General features: G+C 38.8%; 1 protein-coding gene across 18 annotated transcripts in view; it reads right to left on the bottom strand.

The window, feature by feature from the left end:
- Positions 1 to 19,726, bottom strand: part of TJP1 (tight junction protein 1) — a 206,846-nt gene that overhangs the window by 157,836 nt on the left and 29,284 nt on the right. The window contains exons 1-2 of one of the 18 annotated variants that reach the window (XM_068204137.1): positions 1,649 to 1,687; positions 952 to 1,013 (exon numbers count right to left, since the gene is read on the bottom strand). The exons of 14 other annotated variants lie outside the window; for them this stretch is intronic. In XM_068204137.1, the coding sequence (XP_068060238.1) occupies positions 952 to 1,013; positions 1,649 to 1,672 (86 nt within the window). In that variant the 5' untranslated portion in view covers positions 1,673 to 1,687. Of the gene's footprint in view, positions 1 to 951; positions 1,174 to 1,648; positions 1,688 to 19,726 lie in introns of those variants that run through there. 3 more of the 18 variants (XM_068204129.1, XM_068204139.1, XM_068204136.1) reach the window with 3 other exon arrangements.

Here is a 19,726-nt window from a genome sequence, read left to right as displayed (position 1 = left end):
TTTCACTAGGGCCAGGTAAGTGCAGTGAAAGAAAACTGTATGACCACTAACACCTTAATATTACTCCTGGTTCTTTTCAGTAAGAAATTCTCAGTGTACAAATTTGTGATTGACATTTTCCTCTCAGAAGATGTGACAATATTTCCTCCTTACGATTTGTCCTGATGATGACACACGTCCCGCTGCTCCCATCGAGCTAACAGTGGGCTCTTGCCCGCCCACGAGTGACTGGGTATTGCAGTGCCATACGCCTGTCGGTGCCCTACTCACCCACATTACACCACTATACTTTAATACATTTTTCATAACATGTTGTTGATTCATCCAGAAAAATCAGTTCAGCACACAATCAGCAAGCACAAAAAGGAGTATCAGTGAAGGGAAACGCAGGGTTTAAGGAAAAATGACCATATTTGAACAGCACTACGTCTGGCGCTCACTAATCTATTGGACCTGCGTCTCCTTGTTCCCATTTTCTCGGTACACCTGTCAGCAGCAGCAGGGGCAGGGAATCCGGACCCGGCTCTGCACAGCCCGGGGCGGGAGCCCACTGCGCTGCATCGGCGGCAACACTCGGGCTGTCACGCCAGCGGTGCCCCCGCCGGAGCCGCTCCCGCGCCCCCAGCCCGCGCTGCCATTGCTGCTGTGCCGGGTCCGGCAGCGCCGTCCCCGCGGGAGCGGAGCCTGCTCCGGCCGCGTCCTCCGCCGGGCCGGGCGCGGACAGCTCCGCCGGCACCGCCAACGCCTCCCGGCGTTTCCATGCGGCTGCCGACGAATCCGCCGGGAACTTTGTGCCCCGGCGATGCCGGCCGGGAGCCGCAGGCCGGGTCTGGGCACGGCGCCCCTCACGTCCGCGGGGACCCCCCGCCGCCGCGCCCGCCCGTCCCGCCGCGGCCCGCGCTCAGCCCGGCCCGGCCCGCAGTGCCCGCGGCCCCGTTTGTGCCTACTCACCACAGCTTCCTCTTTAAGGGCATCAGACTGCCCCTGTTGGAGGCGGTCACCCCTATGGCCATCTGCAAGACAGTCAGGTATTTCTGATACTTCATTTTGCCGTCGCCCCCCCTGTCCCTGCCTCGTCCCCGCCGCCGCCACCGACAGAGTCTCTCCAGCCGCTGCATGCAATCATCAAATTTTTATTTCCAGGCATCTGCCGTCCCTGCGTCGCGCTTCTTCCCCTCCTCCTCCTCCTCCTCCTCCTGCCGCGCTCCCTCTCTCTCTGCCCCCCCGGCTCACGCTCTCCTCCTCCTCCTGCCGCACTCCCTCTATCTCTGCCCCCAGCTGACGCTCTCCTCCTCCGCCTCCCGCCGCGCTCCCGCTATCCCCGCTCCAGCTGACGCTCTCCTCCGCCTCCCGCCGCGCTCTGCCCTCCCCCGGGCCCGCGCTCCTCTCCTCCTCCCGCTGTCGCACTCCTTTCCTCGCAGCCCCCCGCGCTTTTTTCCCCGACCCACTGCCGCGCCTCCCTCTTCCCCGCCGCGCTCCCACCGCGCCGCGCTCCTCGCCCCCGACCAGGCCCCCCTGCTTCGCCTTCTCCTCACCTGGGCTATCTCTGGGCGGCCGCCGCCTCCCCTCGCCCCCGGGGCGAGCAGGCCTTCCCCACCATCCCTGCCCGCCGCCGGGGCGCTCCCGCCCCGCTGCCCTCCCCGATTACCTGGGGTATCCCGCCCCCGCCCATGAGGCGCAGCCGCCGCGCTGCCCTCCCGCCATCAGAGGCGCGCCATGGCCGCAGCGCTGCCCGCGCCTCGCCGGCCTGGCCTCTAATCCCATTAGCGCCTAGAGGAGCCCCATGTTATTTTAATCGCCCTCCCGGCTAAAGGTGTCGGTTGTGGGGTCGCAGTAACCGAGCAGCGAGGCAAACGCCTCACCGCCTGCCGGGGCGGCCCCGTGAGGGGGAAGGTCAGCAGGAGGGTGAGGCGAGGCGAGGCGAGGGTAGGTACGGGGGAGCTGCGGGAGGGCGGCAGCAGTGCTGAGCAGGAGGGGACAGCGCGTCCCGCCAAGTCTCCCTCAGCAAGGGCGGCTGGAAGGCAGCTCCCGCCGCGGGACCGCAGGAGCTACCCCGAGCACCTGCACGGCAGTCGCACCTAAAATCCCTGGGGAGGCCACAGGGAACAGGAAGGCAGCCCCTTTTTAATTTTTTTATTTCCATGTGAGGAAAACAACTGAAGTGTGTTTGAGAATCATATGGTGATGGAGCCAAATTAAAAGTATTAAATTATTGTAGAGGGGTGCCCACCTGCTGGGTGCTTAAGCACAAATAGCTGAACACGTAGGTGTGTCCTGGCCTCAGGTGTGACACAGTTGTCATGGCTTTAATCTGTTCATCCTCAAGCTCAGTACTAACAGCAGCACAAGACAGGGGTGTCTGAGAAGTGCATTTGGAGTAAATTCCAACACCTGGTACAGTACATTCAGAAACCCTCAGTGCAAACATCCCTGAAGCGAGGGGTAGCACCTAGCTGGACACATTGATCAGTGGTGGTGGGAAACACTTTGGTTCTGGGATACCCTGTTTAAGCGTGTAGATAGATATTTTGTAGAGTGCAGATAAGAACAAATCCATGCTGAAGTAAATTTTCATTAAGTTGCTGTAATGTGAATAGTATGAGTTGTAATCCTTACCCAGAGTTGAGGTCCTAAAGTGGCACTGTCAGCTAGGAAGAAATAATGTGAATAATGTAATTGTAATATAATATAGCATTTCAGTGATTTTTTTTTTTTTTTTTTTGTATGTGAATGTATAATGTATACCTCAAGACTGCAGTAGGCTGCATTCTGCCTAGGCCTATTCACTGCACAGGAAGCAGAGAAGATAAATGCAATACCTAACAAGCACAACAGATTTTAATTAGAAGCACAGTAGTTGCACTACTGTAGTTAATGAGTTTAATGGCCTTGCATTTTCAGCCAAGAAATCTGATGTGAACAAATGTCTGTATCACAAATGCTTTAAAAAATTCAAGCGGCAGCTTGATGTCCAGTGTGAACGTGTACAGCTCCAGCTCTCAAGATACTGTTAATGAGTGCTTTGACTTTGAAGAGCTCAGGCATTACAAGCAATGAGGGATAACTAACTTGAAATGATTAGGAAGATTAAGGGGGTGGCATTAATTGTTGTACTTAAACAATGCTCTTAGTGTACTAACTGGGAAGTATATATCTTATATACACAGTATATCAAATTAGTTTGAAAACCTATAGGGATCTTACTTTGCCTTAAAACCAAGAACCCTAAAACAAACCTGTTACTTTCTCCTTTGTATCTAGTCATCATTAGCTGGCTGAAAAAACTCTTGTTGCCCACACATAAGAGAGTAAGTGTGGGCTGGATTTTGATCTCCACAACATTAACAGAATGCTGGTGACATTGTAATTGAAGTAGTCATTTACATTTGTGTACTAGTATTAAGAAAATAATATACACTTTAAAATGGTTGGAAGTGCTGACTAAAATAATGATGAGATTGTATTTGTTTAAACATTGAATGCTATTTGTTATTATTAAATATTTGAATGTAACATCTGTTAGTTATAAAAATACATCTTGTACAGAAATTCTTCCCAAAAAATCTAGTCTTAATCTGGTTGTAGTGGTGAAAATTTTGTAGATTCTTGTAGAATCTAAGGATATAGGAAGAGAAGTTTATTTGAAAGCAAATACATCTTGAAGAAGCAGGTAAGCTGTCAGACGTTTTTACTTTGTAAAGGAACTGTGTATTAGAGAAGCTCAAAATATTGTTTTTTCATTTTCACATTGGCAAGTTTGAGACATATATTTGTTTCAAGTATTTATCTACAAAAGGGTTAAGAAATGTGACAGTAGCTTGCATAAAGACTTACAGTGGGGCATGGGTGTATATTCAAAACTTCTTTAAAAGTCTGTGATGTGAATTATATTCCTAATTCAATAGGGATTCCTAAATCTATTTAAATTTGCTGAATAATGACAGCTATTCCAAATTTAGCTCTATAGTTTTCAACTATTATATTCTATCCATCTGGTATTAACAAATTAACTTATGTCCATCTTATGCATCATCTTCTGTAGTTCTTGATGTGCATTACAGAGGTAAAAACCAGTTATTAATGAAGACATTTTATCCTCTAGTTTAATTGGCATTGTTTCTGTTTTTCTTGCATCTACTCCTTCTTAGTCTGACTCCATTATATATTGCCTTTCAGAACATCTTGCTTTAAGCACCAATGTTTTGCATGTATGCTAGAAGAGTAAACAGATCCTGTCTTTCTTGCTTTTTAGATGAACAGGCTATTTTTAACAGGAGTCAATCAGCAACTTCCAGATTAGGGGAAGCCTCTGGACATCCCACTGTTATCTCCCAGGCCTGCGTGGACCCATTTGCTGAGCTAAGACCAAAATTTCTGAGGTAGAGATCTGTGCAAGGGAGGCTCTCTGATGCTATTTGCTGTTCTCCACCAAACCCATTCTGTCTCACAGAATATACTCTCCTTCACTGCAGAAAGCTGAAGCACCTTTTGAACCTAGTGTGTGTTTTAAAAACAATTTAATTCCCGTTAGGTTAATGTAGCGGTTTCATAGCATTTTCTTCAGTACAAACCAAGCACAACCATATTAATTTCTTAATTTTATTTACTCAGGTAACTCAGGTGCAGACTTTACCATAGAACAAGCTGTATAATCTATTTCTTACAGTCTGTGATGCCCTGGCCTCTTCTGAAGCCTGTCTCCAGAATGACCTTGCAATGCACCTCTTGGCTCAGAGGAACAGACTGCTCTTTCACACAGTTACAAGCTGCAATGTTGTGTATGACTCCTACACTGAGTGTGTGTGCTCCTGGCACAACTCCACTCCTGATTGTGTGTTTACACACAAGGGCAGTGGTGTAGGACAGTGGTGTATCCAGAAAATTGATGGAAGGAGCCTGAGAAGGTAGAGTTTAATGCCAGTGTGTGTGCCAGTCTTCGCCCATGCTATGGTGATTTTAGGCTGTTGTCAGCAGCAGGAGACTGACTCACTGCAACTCAGAGGGTGCCACTGAGGCAGTTGAACATTAGGAGCTCCCATCAGCTGCTAAGACTGAGGAAGTGTAATTGTGGTCCAAAGCTATTTTCATCCCAAGTTGTGCCTCTCATTTTTTCCATCTCAATATTGATATCATAAATGCGAGATTCCAGAGAGTGCAAAGCAAGATTTTGCAGCATTATCTACCCCTGCAGACTTTAGATTTGATTTCAGTACACCTGTCACTGGGATTGGAGAACCTTATCTTGCTTTCCCCTTATCATCAGCCCATGCCACAACCCTCTAGTGCCAGTTGTCACTAGCTGCCATCCTTTTCAAACTCTCACCTGTGTCAGTTTTGACTGTGCTCACAGGATGAGGGGAAATTTAGGTCTGACTCAAAAGACTCTATGGAGACACTATAGAAATGCACTTTTAAAGTCTTGGCTATGCTTAAATTACTTCAATTTTTTTCTTCAAGAGTGTGAGGAAAAAGAAACTGCACTTCTAACTGGCATAGCTGTGTTGGTGAACAAGCAAAAATACTTTTTATTTGCTGATGTAGCTTGTTTTGTTCAACAAACCTGTATAAGCTACTGTTTGGCAAAGATAAAAAAAATAATTTTACCAGAATAACTGGCATCTTTATTAGTAACATAATGGTTGCATCAGCAACTTCTGAGGGCAGATTAGACCTTAATGGCACATTTCAAGCACTCAATTGCATTGATTTTTAGGTTTGCAAAATTTATTAGAACTAAATCAAATGTTAAATAAACTTGTCGGTTTCTTGGAATATTAAATAACTTTTTTTATTTGAATCTTAGGATAGTCTTAATTTTAGCTGTACTGTGCATATAACAGATGCTTTTAATAAAACTATGTCATCTGTTCCATATAGTTCTCAGTACTGTGCTACCATGTATGCTGAAGAATTAACATTTTGTTTACTTCTAGGATGAACCTGTTCCCCTTGCTGACTTTAACTCCAATGAGTGATTAAAAAATCTTGATATGTCATGTTTTATGGTATTAAAAATTACTTGAGATCTTTTAATCACACAGTTCGGTTGGAAAAGTGGCAGAGTTGCAGACTGATAGAATACAGCAGTGGCATTAAAACATGACATAAGTTGACTGATCTCCCTCTCTAATTTAGTCAAAATGTTCCTATTTACTAAGGAAGGTTTTTTTCTGCAGGAGTTGTTAGTAATGTGAATTTGTATAGGTAGTCAATGATAGTAATAATATTAATAAAGATTTCCATTACAGCTACTGTAACAACTTCCTTGCTATTTTAGTCTGTCATCTGTAAACTTGTTACAGCTTCTATTTTCTTTCCAGAAGGAAAAAGAGAGGAATCATATCTGTCAAAGACAAAACAATTCCTTAGAATCTACAAGTTTGTCAAATGCAATGACTCTGGTGTTATTTTCTCCCTCCACAAAAGTAAGCAAAAAGTGTGTGTTTGTATGTTTCCTAACTGCATTTAAAATACATCATTCTGTGACTTTTTCTGATCTACTGAGGCTTATTTGTACTCACATTAATGTATTTATTGAATATAATGCAAAGGGTTTTTACTTGTCTCTTACTGCTTTTTTTCATAAAATACATGTTAAGTGAAGATTATATAAATATATGTATAGAGATACGTACAGTACCATCATAAAAAATAAACAGAAATGCTTGAAGGAATTTTCCTATGGCATTTTACTACATAATTGACCATGTACACAAAGGGAAGTTTTCACATTTCTTTGAAGTGCCTTCATGATATGCTGGCTTGACTGGTGGCCCAGGTGGGCCTAAGTGGGAGCAGTAATGAACTGACACAGTCATTTAAAACTAGCTTGTATTTTCTGAAACTGTTCATCCTGATCATTTATTTGGGCTGCCAAAATAAAAAGAGGTGAATAATTTTGCTTTGGAAGGAAAGAATATTCACCTTGTTTTCTCAGAAGAAGAGATTATTTTAAGAGAATTTATTCACAGAATAAATAAATTTACTGTGGATTATCAAGAAGAAAGGGTTTTCTAGATGAAGAAATTGAAATATTTACAAGAAACTTGCAAGCAAGTATCCCTGTTTCACTACAGTTAGGATATTTAGAAGTGGTTTTCCATACAAATAGTGTTAGTGCTGTTCTATCAAGTCTGATGTGGAATTGCTTTATACTATTACAAGCACATTTTAAGTTACTGCAGAAATAAGAATACTATTAAAATGAGGAATTCAGGCTAGACCAAAGTGGACTTTACAGCCACTGTCCAGTGGTTTTAGATATGCCCTTTCCTTGCAAGCTTGTAATGCTAAGATTTTAATCTTTAAAAAAAACAAAACCACCCGAAGTCAAAATTATCCAAATATCACATTATGCCTGACAAGCATGACCCTCTCACAGGATAAAATAAGTTTAATGTAGAAAAAAATGAGCATATGCATGAATTCCATTAGTGCTCTCTGATACAGCTTATTCATGTAGAAAACTACTGGAGGGAAGAAATCACCAAGCATACAATTTCAATTGAGATGCAAAGAAAAACGTAAGTAACATTGCTTCCCAAAAAAAGATTCAAAGGAGTAGACTGCCATCTGCAAAACAAAGATCTAATTAATTAATCATGCTAACTGTGTATTGGTAGAGCTAGGAGGCTCTGTAACTCTGAGGTGAGGTGTGATCAGACCTTGCTATGATTTTGGGATGTAGAGTTGTTAATAGCTTTCATTTTTAGATGCTATGTCTGATGGGCAAGTCTCCAAGCATACAACAGTTCAAAGAAAATAAAAGATTGTGAAAAGCAGGGGATAGTTACTGTTCCCCAGAGGAAGGGTGTAAAATTCTGAAAAACAAAAATTCAGAATATCACAGGCTGACAAAGAAATATGGCCACCTGAACTGGTGTGGTAGTTGTGTTATAGAACCACTGTGAAAAATTTGGAACTAGGACTAATTCATGTGGTTGTACTCAGTTGTCTAGAAAAACTGCTTACCTTGCCCCTTTTCAGTTCAATAGTGAGTTTTGTGCACGCAACCTGTACACATCAGGATAAGCAGATCAAAATGACAGAGAGTATTACTAAAATGTAAGGTGTTTCTCTTGCCAAAATTTATAAACATGCCAAATTTTATAAATTGTCTTTATGTTATAAATACAAATGTATAACAGTAATTTATTTACAAGACTATAAATATGAAATTTATAAATTCACAGCCTTATTTAGCATCTTTTATATTTGTAATTAAATGCTGATAGGAATGTTTCCACATTCATGAGCTATAAGTCTGAAGGTTACCTGGATGTTTCCTGAATGTATTGAAATTGTTTATAATCTGAGTTGAAGACAGTTTTATATCTCTAGTTGTGTATTTGCACAATTATTACAAATATGAAAACCATTTTTCACTTTCAAGAAGAAAGTTGTTCTCATTAGAGTGTATAAAGCTTAGAGTGTGTAAAGCTGTTCTCATTATCATGTGTATGACTGTTAACGTTATACTATTTTAATCAGATTAGCAGTACAATGAAAATTAATGTAATAGGATTTGCTATCATTAGAGGCAAGTATACAGTAATCTACAATGAAAAGAATACAAAAAATGTCAGTGGTGCTCATTACAAGGATATTGTTTATGGTAATTATTCAAATGTTTTAAAAATCATGCTAAGTCTGATTTTAATCAGATTTTTTTTACACAACTTTAATAAAACAATTCAACCCAAAAACATTATTATTGTTCAAGCATTATTCTTTTGTGACCTGGAAAGAAGTGGAACTAACAAGAAACAATTTTTTTAAATGATGGACTACAAGCTACTCTTTTCATTGTCCTGTCCAAATAAAAGATATCATGAAAACAAAAACTAAAAATGGTAAAATAGTGATAAACAAGATTTTTACAACATAGATGAAGAAACTAAGTTCTCAATATTTATCAATATTAGTATACCCCAAATGTTCCTGTAATTTCAGTGTAGGGAAACCTACATGAAATTTGGTTCAGATTCCAGGTCTGTTTCCCAGATGATTATACTGTTATTATATACCTGTCTCTCATAACATTCTCATAGATGATAAAACATGAGATACACAAATGAAGCCTAACAGGTGAAAATTAGGAAATGAAAAGCTAAAAAAGCTAACTCAAACTATACTGAATGTAATAGCAAAAGCTTTGATGCTGCAGGGATTTTTTTTTTTTTGTTTGTTTGGGGTTTTTTTGGGTGTTTTTTTTTTTTTTTTTTTTTTTTTTTTTTTTTTTTTTTTTTTTTTTTTTTTGTGAGTATCTGGGACTCCATGTGGTGAAAGAATCAGCCTGAACCCAGTGGGGTAAAGGGCTGTTTCCTAGAATGTCACTTTTACTGTCATCAGTAATGAGCTGATGCCATCCCTGGTGCCATGGCACCCTATCCTACTGGAGATTCAAAATGCAGTACTGGCTCATAGTGTGCATCTACAAAGCTTTCAGAAGTCCAGCATGAATATTTGCAAGAACAAAAACTATTCATGTGGCTAAGAATTGGCAAGCTCTGGTCTTTTGGTCACTGACTTTTTATCTTTGAGAAACAGCACTTATAACATTCCAGTGAGACAGAGCTCTCCCATTAAGGATGTGCATGTGAAGGGGGGTTATATATTAAAAAAAAGTAAGACATGAGAGAGATAAAAATCAGCTTAAAGGAACTCTTAAGCCAAAGTTTTGAAATGTTTCAATTTATGAAAGCCTTACTTCAGACAGTATGTGTCAGGGTATCCCAATTCAACTTTGTTTTATTAAAAATATTTTATATTAATTTGTACCAATATTTTCAATGTGACAAAAATTTAACATATGTCTTTCATTCAGGTGTATGCAAATGAAGAATATAAAACAGTTTTTAGTTTCCTTCAAGACTCTCTAATATGATAGAAAGAAAAAACAGATCTGTTAATACTAGATACACGTGATTTTGAATGTCAAGCATTTTTTTACTGCATTGAATACATAAGGGTTTTACATTCATCTGTCTTTTACTAACCAGTGTCAAGACTTTTCTAGATTCTAGTTAGTTATTTATAAACAATAAAAATTCATGTGCAGATCAACAATCTTGCTATAAACCAGATTTTTATATCAAATAAGCAAATCTCTGTCCTCTGCTTTAGAGAAGACACAATCAATTCTAGCTTCTTTTCTACACTGCAGTTATTGCTACTTTTGGCATAGATGATCTGGCTCCAAATTTGCTGTCAGTAGACCAATTTTTTTTTCATTTTCCCGGTATAAAAATAAAACTGCCTTTATGGCATTCCTGATGTTACACTATCAAATTGCATAAGGCCTTCCATCCTGGGGAAAGCATGAATAGCAAAAGAGAAAATGGGGGTAATTAAGCAATTTGCCATTTGCCCCTTAGAAGAGAGCACAAAGTTTTGGATTTGAGTTGTGGGGTGTGGTGTGAGTCAGGCACCTGGTTTTAAGCAGAAGAATAACACAAATAATGCACTGGCAAGGTTTTTCTGGTAATGTAAATAGACTTAGCTTTTGCTGTTATTACAGTTTATGTAACATTTTTCTGGTTTATATAATGTTTCCCTTGTTTGTTTTTAGATATTAAAAAACCAGAAGGCTGTACAATACTCTTGGACATTTTATATGTCCAATTTAAAATTGATCATTGCATTAGTATTCTCTGATACAGCAATATCTCTACTTTCTATCTTGTTTCAAAAACAAATTAGTAAAAGATATGAAACAAAGTTAAATTTCAGTATACTCTCTGTCCTTTCCCTTTGTTTGCCTCTAATTATTTAAAATGTTTCATTGGAGCTTTGAAAGAAAAAGAAAGGCCATGTTGGGGTCAGCTGGCATAAAATAACAAGGCCACTTGGAAGTGATCATTTATACCATGTAAGGGTCTGGTAGCATCATCCAATCCACACATTTTGGTGAGTGCTGGGAACAGTATTTCTAACAAGTGATTTCATGAAGGTGACCTGGATTGTGTCTGTCCTGAGATGTGTCATGCTGTGATCTGCACTGCTGCAATGGCAGCATGCACCATGTTAACAGTTACAGGATAATTACTCTTCTCACTGTAACCTACTACTTTTTTCTTTCTCATTACACACTAGCAGGTTTGAGAGCTCACTTGTTCTCTTGCCAACTAACCAATTTGCCCACCATCTGCATGTAAAGAGCACCCAAGCAGTTAGGAAACAGTCTGGTTCTTAGTACTGTGGTTTCTTTGGAACTATTCATTGGCTCTCCAGACTTTGTAGCAACAAGAGGGGATGCAACAAAAATGAAAATAAAACACTGGTGTGGTTTCTTTGAAAATTTTTTAATAATGTACAAATGATAAATTTTGAAGATTAACTATAAGAGCCATGAATAGACATCTCTCCTGGCACCCTGAACATCTCAGCAAATCTGTTCATTTTATTGCAGTAGTGCAACCTCTTCCTCAGAACCATCTGCAATACTATTGAGATTTGAAAGCCAGAACACAGAAAAAAGACCATTGCTTAACAGATAATGATCAAGGACATTCTCAGACTCACTGCACTTATCTTCCAGACTGTGCCCAGGCAGCTAAAGCACCTCTTCATTGGTCGCACTCCCTTGTGAAAGATACAAACACTACAGAAGCCGGAGAACTTCTCTAAAGAAAACCAGCTGATTTCTCACACAAATCTAGTGTGATATTCTTCCTCAAAAAGTTTGCTGGACCTCAGCGATGAACAAATAGAATTAATTAAGGAGTGACCACACGACAGAACAAATAAACAGCAGTGAATATTCAAATGGAATTAACAAAATCAAACTTCTTATGGGTTCATGTAGCCAAGAGTGATGATATTCCACTTATTGGGAGCGACCTCACAGTGGTTGGAGATAGCATTTTTCAGTGCTGCCAGTTTGAATGTGTACCAGAGTACACTGACACTAAAAGAAAACACAGATCTCTGTAGAAGACAGAAGACATAGTGTTTGTAGGAACAAAGCAAAAATACCAACACTTGCAAGTAGTCACTGCAAAACACATTCAGTCTGGTGATCTGTGCACATCACTGTGACAGCAGCAATAAATCACAAGCTCTGCAACTGTTCAGAGGGAAGGTTTCCTGTGAACCTGAAGCCAAAGATGAAGGTGGATCACATGATATTGGATTCACTCCATTCAATAGATAAGTTTCTGGTTATCTTATGCCAAAAACACACATACCATCTGTCTTGAGCATTTATGAAATGTTACTACTGTGATATCTACACTGTGAACAAAACAGACTCTGCTCTTGCCTTCCTGTAATTTCATATGATCACATCTCTGAGTAAGATACATTGCTCTAAAATGATCTCTTCTACTGCAGCTTCTGAAAGTATAGCTGTCAGCATTGAATTGCACCTTTTTACCTGGTCACCTGATCAAAGGTATTTATCTATGTAATTCCTACTGACTTCTGTAAATTTTGACAAGATAATGCTATTCTACCAGAATTAAACATTAAACTCTCTTATACAACTCAAATCTGAAAAATTTCTAATGGCTGGAAAACACACTAAGAAAAATCATTCAGCATAGCAGTGGAATAGAGTTGTCCAGAAGCAAAGAAAAAAGGTTCTACATAAGTATCCTGATGCTATTCTGGTTGCAAGGAATTTTTTTGTTTTGATGGATTTAAGATTAAGGTAGCACCAATGTAATTTCTCAGCTACTTGTCATCCTACTTGATGCAGACATCTGACATCTCATAACAAATCTGATGCTGTTGAAGCTCAGCTTCTCTCTGGTGAACTGTATTACAAATACAACCAAATTCAAGGTCATAGCTAAGATTCTAAGTGACAATGATAAGATAAAACTAAATATAATGCATAGAATCTCATTTGCATTTCTGTCATCTCTTATATGAGCATTTCTGAAGGAGTATAATGGTGAGTAGCTCCAGCCTCAAGAGTGATGAATTTCTGGGGGAATTGGCTACAAATGTTATCTCAATCTTCATAGTCTCTTCTTCTTGATGAAACATTCTGGTTCCTCATATGTTTTCTGGCTAGCATTGAATAGAAAGAGACTAGTAAGGAAACAATCCATATAAAAGCACTGTAGATTTCATCTTAGCTTCTTCTGCAGGCCCCATATTGAGACATCTTGAGACATTTTCATGGCATTTGTTGCTAGCTTGTGATGTGCTTTCTTTTTTGATGTTTCCCTCTCCAATATCATAAGCTGATTTTTTCTTTGGAGTCTGTTGCAAGTGTTTTACAAAGAACAAATTCATCTTGTATTACCTACACAAAGTGACAATGCTGTCTTCCATTTTTTGCAGCAGCAGCAATGCTGAAGTTACTCATAAATTGTGCTGTGCATTTGACATACAGCCAACAACTGGAAGAAGCAAACTCACCCCTCCCCAGGTATTATTTTTCATTCTATAATTTCACTGTATTTACCAGACACTTCTAGTTACTGTGGTACATATAATTATTCTTACTTATTCTTGTCAACCCAGAGAAAAAAGAAGCAATCCTCACCTGATTTGCACATGCCAGTTTTATGTAATCTTCTGAATAATTAATGGAACCATATAATTGAGATCTGTTTGTATGAACAAGGTTTACATGGGGTTTATAAAGATTGTTCCTTTTTTTTTGCATTTGTTTATAGAAGGAATACATATCCTCTCACCTAGGTTTTAGTAATAACTTTGTAAAGTTTTAAGGAAATTCACATGAAGAATAGGAGAATGATACTAAAGGGATTAACAAACCCAGGAAATCAGACAACTTTGAAATTGAACTTAAATGATCCTCTTGTGCCTGCCTGCTGCATATTACCTTTATTTTGCTGTGTTTCTACTAATAACAATGACATATTTGCTTATGAAAAGTAGAGGAAACCAGTGGGCCAAAGCCATATGTAAAATATGTTTCAAACTTCTGCAGAGTGGGCTAAATGTGTAATCTAATGTTTCTTTATCAGGCAGCCATCATATGTCTGTATGCTGCCTGTAGCAACAGATAGCACAGTAATATAACATTCTGAATTCTGCAACTGAGAAACACATCAAGCAAAAAACCTGTGCCTGGTTCCAAAAGTACTAGCTGTATTTCTTCTTAGCTGAATAAGCAGGGGTTATTAGCAGACAGTGTTTACCATTACTCTGGGGGAGGGTTTGAGGAAGAGAGGGGAAAAATCTAGCTATGTTTAAATGTCCTATAGGCTTTCTTATGTCCCCCATGGGTTGATTAAAATCATGTGTTCCCACTTGTCCCTTATCCTTTATCCCCTACAGAAGGAGCAAGTAGCAATGATTTGCAGCAAGATTTTTATGTAAGTGTCCCCCTTAAATGGGTTTTGTGCAGAAGGGAAACATATGGTTCTGAAAGAGCGTTAATACCCAGGTACAGCTGGTCTTTGAAGATTTTAAGTGATCTAGATAAAAAGAATGATCAAATGCCTCCCAAGGGAGACTGTGGCTGTTCTGGCACAGTTCTTCATAACAAGTGTAACACTTATAGGGAGATGTCTATGGAGACCCAAGAATAGATTGAGGATTGTATTGGCAAAAGAAAAATAGACATATAAGCCAATAAGACAAAAATTAACTCCTCAAAATGGCCAGCAGTAGAGAACTTAATCACAGTCTACCAAGTTGGCAATGAAGAAAAGCAAACTGATTTATTCATCTATTGTTATTAGTTAATGCAACAACCAAACATTTCTCCATGACAGGAATGTCTCTGTGCCAGGCTTTTATTATCCTGCGGCACTGGCAGTCCTATTACTCAGAGAGTTTACATTGATTTAACACAGAGTTTTGTTTGCTGGATTTAAAGACAGCTATCACAAAAAGATTAGAGTCAGACCTTAGTGAGTATGAACCTTGTTTCCTATTCAAAATACTCATTTGTTTTAAAGAAAAATTGCTTTTAAAGAAGGAAAGATCTAAGGCAGCAGATTTATTTGAGGAGCTGATCCCAAATAATGATGCTCGATCTGTATTTCTATTGTACAGAAGTATCACATAGTTCCAACCATACTTAATCAGGCTTCATTACTGCATACTCCAGAGTCTCAAATGGAAGTGCAAGAGCTCAGACTGGGCAGTCATTAACTGCTCTTGTGCAGGGTAAAATTTCCCAAGGTATATGTTCCCAGGAGAGACCAGATTGCCAAAGGGATAGAGAATAAACTTGATATAGAGAATGTGAAAGTCAGAACAGAAAGTTCACAACAGAAGGTTGAGGGAGCCTGGAAAATTTATGAAACTCCTATAGTTTCACAACTGCAAGAGGTAAATTAAAGGAGCAGTAGAAAGTCAAGAGGAAAGATGGAAGAGAATTGTGTAATCCAGGCAGTGCTCTGAGAAGAGGAGCCTTGTCTCACCGAGATTGGTAGCAAATCCAAAGCTTACTGTCAAATACAAACAGGAAAGCTAAACTACAGGATCAGAAGCTATGGGCCAGTTCTGCAAAAATGAAGTTAAATTTTGCAGGACTGCTCAAGGTAAAAATCAGTTTCAGAAATAAACCACTATCACACATATATTTATAGCAGCAATTAAAATGAAGCTGCTAATATAAAATAAACACAAATCCATAGTTTTTCTTGAATTCTGCAGGAAGAATGTTTGCAGATAAGATGCAAATCTGGTCCTGGGGCTGCCACTGGATAACATGTCTCTAACTAGAAGGATTAGAACTACCATGACATAAGAAATCCTAAGCTAATTTGGAAGTAGAACAGCTGAAGAAAGGCTGTTAACAGAAGCTGGAATTAGAATGCAAGGTTAAATTGCTTCAGATTATTTCTCTCTGTGCTGATACTAGTGCCAGATGTGAAAGTCTGGGTGAGATAACCACCTCTGAAACCACCAAATCTTTCATAAGTCAGGAAGTTTAAGAGGCAAGATCAGAGATATTGTAACTATGAATGTAATAAGAAAAAGTTCCTTTTAACCTTCTCATTTAAGACTATAGAAATTAAAAAAATGGAAAAGAAAATTATATGAAGGGAGGTTCATCCTTTTTTTTTTTTTTTTAAATGAGGAGACTAAATATATTAAGGATAAGTAAAAATTGTAAGTTATGGTAATTAAAGTAACTAAAAGATGCTTCACAGATTTTTAACAAAATATGTCCAGAACTGAATACCCTGACTAAGTAATTTCTCAAACCAGAAGTAGATGTGGACTTAAGTAGGTTCAAGCTGCAGTCTTGTTCTATAATATCTGCATGTGTATTTTATGTTACAGGTTATTAAGCATGTTGATGCATAAAAATATGCAGAAATGTTGGCTGCTCAAAGATCATACAGCACAAAGAGATACTAGCTACATAACAGATTAGTAACAGCTGGATGATTTGAAACCAGAAGGCCTAACATGCCAGTACAGGGAAAATTTCACTCAGTTTACGAAACAAGACTGCTTTACCTAGGGCAATAAAACAATGCCTCTGGATTGGGTTTTGCAGAACCAGGGCTCCCTAGTGAAACTGCACAATAACTTGGGCATGACAAAGATGTCACAGGATCAGGGAGCCCAGCAGAGAAATTCAGCTGCTTGGAAAGATTCTGACTTGAGAAATTCTGATTGCTTGAAGAGTTGAAACAAATAAAGGAATTAAGCTTGAGGTTACAAAATTAAAAGTGGAAGTTTCTACTTTTGTGCTGTAGTGTGTCTCTATGAATATTTTGTTTTCTTTAAGTAATAGAGCTCTATTCTGTCATCTTTTATCTTTAGAAAGATTTCATTGTGTGAAGTGCTTAAGATTTTCTGCTTTTAGATTCTCTTTTTACAGAGGGGTGGGTTTTTTCAGTGGAAAGACTTTTCAGCTTTAATGTCATATTTCAGAATAATTTTTTTTGCTGTGTTTTGCTCTTTCCCTTTGACAGCCATCATTGCTGAGTAATGCCCAGGGTCATACTTTTGAAAAGCAAATTCTTCCTTTGCAGCATTGCTGCAGGACCTATGGCAGAGCACATATCCAGAGAACCAGGTACTCATTCTTCTATGAGATATAGGGTGATGCCTTCTATCAACCTTGATATCTGGCAGAAGAGTGCCAGATGCAGATCACTGAAGAAATACAAAAGGGAATATCAGCAATTTTAGAAATGGTTTTAGGAATATATAGACATCCATTCACATGTATATACAATTTTGAAATATTAAGCAAGAACTGCATTAAATGTAAAGCAATTTGTTCCACCAGAAAAGCATACTAGTTCAGGTAATTACTTGCTTGGATAAAACTCCAGACTGAGCCAAAATCTTCACCACAGAGTACACAGAGATTCAACTGAAGTCAAGAAAATTGACCCAAAGTATCAAAGGTAAAATTAGTCTGAACAAAAAGTCCTGAAATAATGCCTACATAGCAGTTATTTTCCTAACAGAATTTATTACCAAAACTAAAATTGAAAAAAACCTCCAACCTTCTCACATCTGTTGGCAGATCATCAATATATTTAGTAAAATACAATCATTTTCTCCTGTAACAGATTTCCACTCTTAAATCTCAGTGCAAAAAGTCACTAGAATTCAGCTCATCCTTAGTGTCAAAACTGGACCAGTTTCTCTAATGGGACATTAAGCATTTAATGTGGCATTGCATAGGACTCAGGCCCTTCATTGCTAAATCCTGCTTCAACAAAACAAAGAAATTCTATTACTTGCAGAGAAAGCAGAAGTGGACCTTAAATCACATGATAATTCAAGAGACAATCCTTGTCTCTTGAATTATCTCTTCAGTCCTGGAAGACTAGGGAGTTTTGCCACTGAAGGTGACCAACAAACAAATGCTGACTGTGATGCTTACTTTTGGGGTTATTTGATTGGGACAAGCTTTTTAGCAAGGCCTGTTGTGCTAGGACAAGGGGCAATGGTTTTAAACAGAAGGAGGATTTGATTTCGATTACATGGAAGGAAGGAATGTTTTACAGTGAGGGTGGTGAAACACTGGCACAGGTTGCCAAGTGGGGTGGTAGATGCCCCGTCTCTGGAAACAGTCCAGCTCAGGCAGGATGGGGCTCTGAGTAACCTGGTCTGCAGTGATGTTTGGATTAGATGACCTTTAAAAGGTCCCTTCCAACCCTAACTATTCTAAAATTCTATTTTTACAGTCATATGGCAGATATTTAGAAGGAACTTAAAATTATTCCCATTTGTAATTTGATTTCCACTCCCCTGTTCAGGCATTTTTATTCAACTGGTTTTATAGTTGGCCAAGATAAAATACGACTAGTTGGTATGTGACATGTTACCTCTGCAGTAGATGAACATATTTTGATTTCTACAGCACTGAGTCAGCATTCTGATGAGTTAGCATTTATATTCCCGACAGCTGTTTATTCCTCTCAATGTAATTTCAGAGATAAATGTCCAGAAGGGCTTTGCTGCCCCAGATCTATCAGAAAACATATTTAAGATATTCTGTGGTATTTAAATCATAAAAAAAACCTTATTCAGTAATGCTAGGACAAAAAGTGTTTAATTTTTAACATTAAATAACTAATTTAAACGTTACTATATTGTTTTGAAATATAATCTGGTGAAAAGTCAAAGTATTTTTATTTTCTGTGCAAAATCACATAATTGTTTTTTAGGGACATTATAAATTTAAGAAAAATATGAAACTCCCAATCAGTGTTTTTACTTTACTACTTTAATTTAGAGTTGAGTAAGTAGCCTTGAGAAGAAAAGAAGAGATACGACCCAGTGAACATAAAGAACCAAAGGGTTCCTGGGACAGCTGATTGATTGTGTCTTACTAAAGCCATGGGAGTAGTTGGCACAGTGAAACATAAATCTTGATAGAAAGCAGAACCAGTAGACAAGGATTCACGGAATTCTGGAATTCTTCAGGGTTATGTTGGCAAATATGGAGCAGGCTATGGTCATTCATATGCTATCCTATTAATCTGCATTTTTGGTTTTAGTCGTCTCGTAAAGCAATGCGGATGTTGCAGAGTAGCACAGATTTTTTTTTTCCTGCATCAGCCCTGGAGAATTTGTAGGGTGTTTTAGCACAGCTGCCTTAGCTTTGGACTTCAGTAAGAGTAAGCTCTTTCTAGAAGATGTTTCTTCTAAACACTCTTCTGATAGAAGTTCATTTACAATATGGTAGGGAAATGAAATTTACTGTTAGCAAGATTAAAGAAGTGCCTGTTTACTCATGCAAAAATAAAATCCAGTTCAGAATCCCATTAAATTAATGGTTTTGATCATATATGCTGGCAATTAATTCTACAGATTACTTATGATTTTTCTTTCAGACTTAATTTTGCCTTGTCACAGAACAAATAGAAAGAAATATTTCTAATTGTTTGTTTCATCTCCTCCATTACCTACCTTTTGCCTTATCCTAATCTCTAGTCTGAATCAAACAGTGCTTTTTTTAGGGCTCAGATAAAAAGGTATCTTTGCTTATTAAACTAATAATATATTTTGCCTCATATTTTTGATTTTGTTCTTACTGATTTTTTTTTCTACTTTTCTGGGATAGAGTATCAAGAACAGTGAACAGTATTAGAGAGGAGTTTTCCAATCGATTCTTTCTGCATCATAATACTTTGGCTGCTCTGGACCACCAACCACCAGTTCTTACTAAACTTTCTGTATTACTAGCAAGTACTTTTCCTTTTTTTCCTCCCATGGTACCTATAAATCTAGAAATAAAGATAATAGGCCAAATTAACTTGCAGGCAATTCCATCCATCTCATTTATAAATGTGTCCATAAATGAACATGCAAACCA

The sequence above is a fragment of the Anomalospiza imberbis genome, chromosome 13 (genome assembly GCF_031753505.1).
Source record: "Anomalospiza imberbis isolate Cuckoo-Finch-1a 21T00152 chromosome 13, ASM3175350v1, whole genome shotgun sequence".
Lineage (NCBI taxonomy): Eukaryota > Metazoa > Chordata > Aves > Passeriformes > Viduidae > Anomalospiza > Anomalospiza imberbis.
This window is presented reverse-complemented; position numbering and strand designations above follow the sequence as displayed.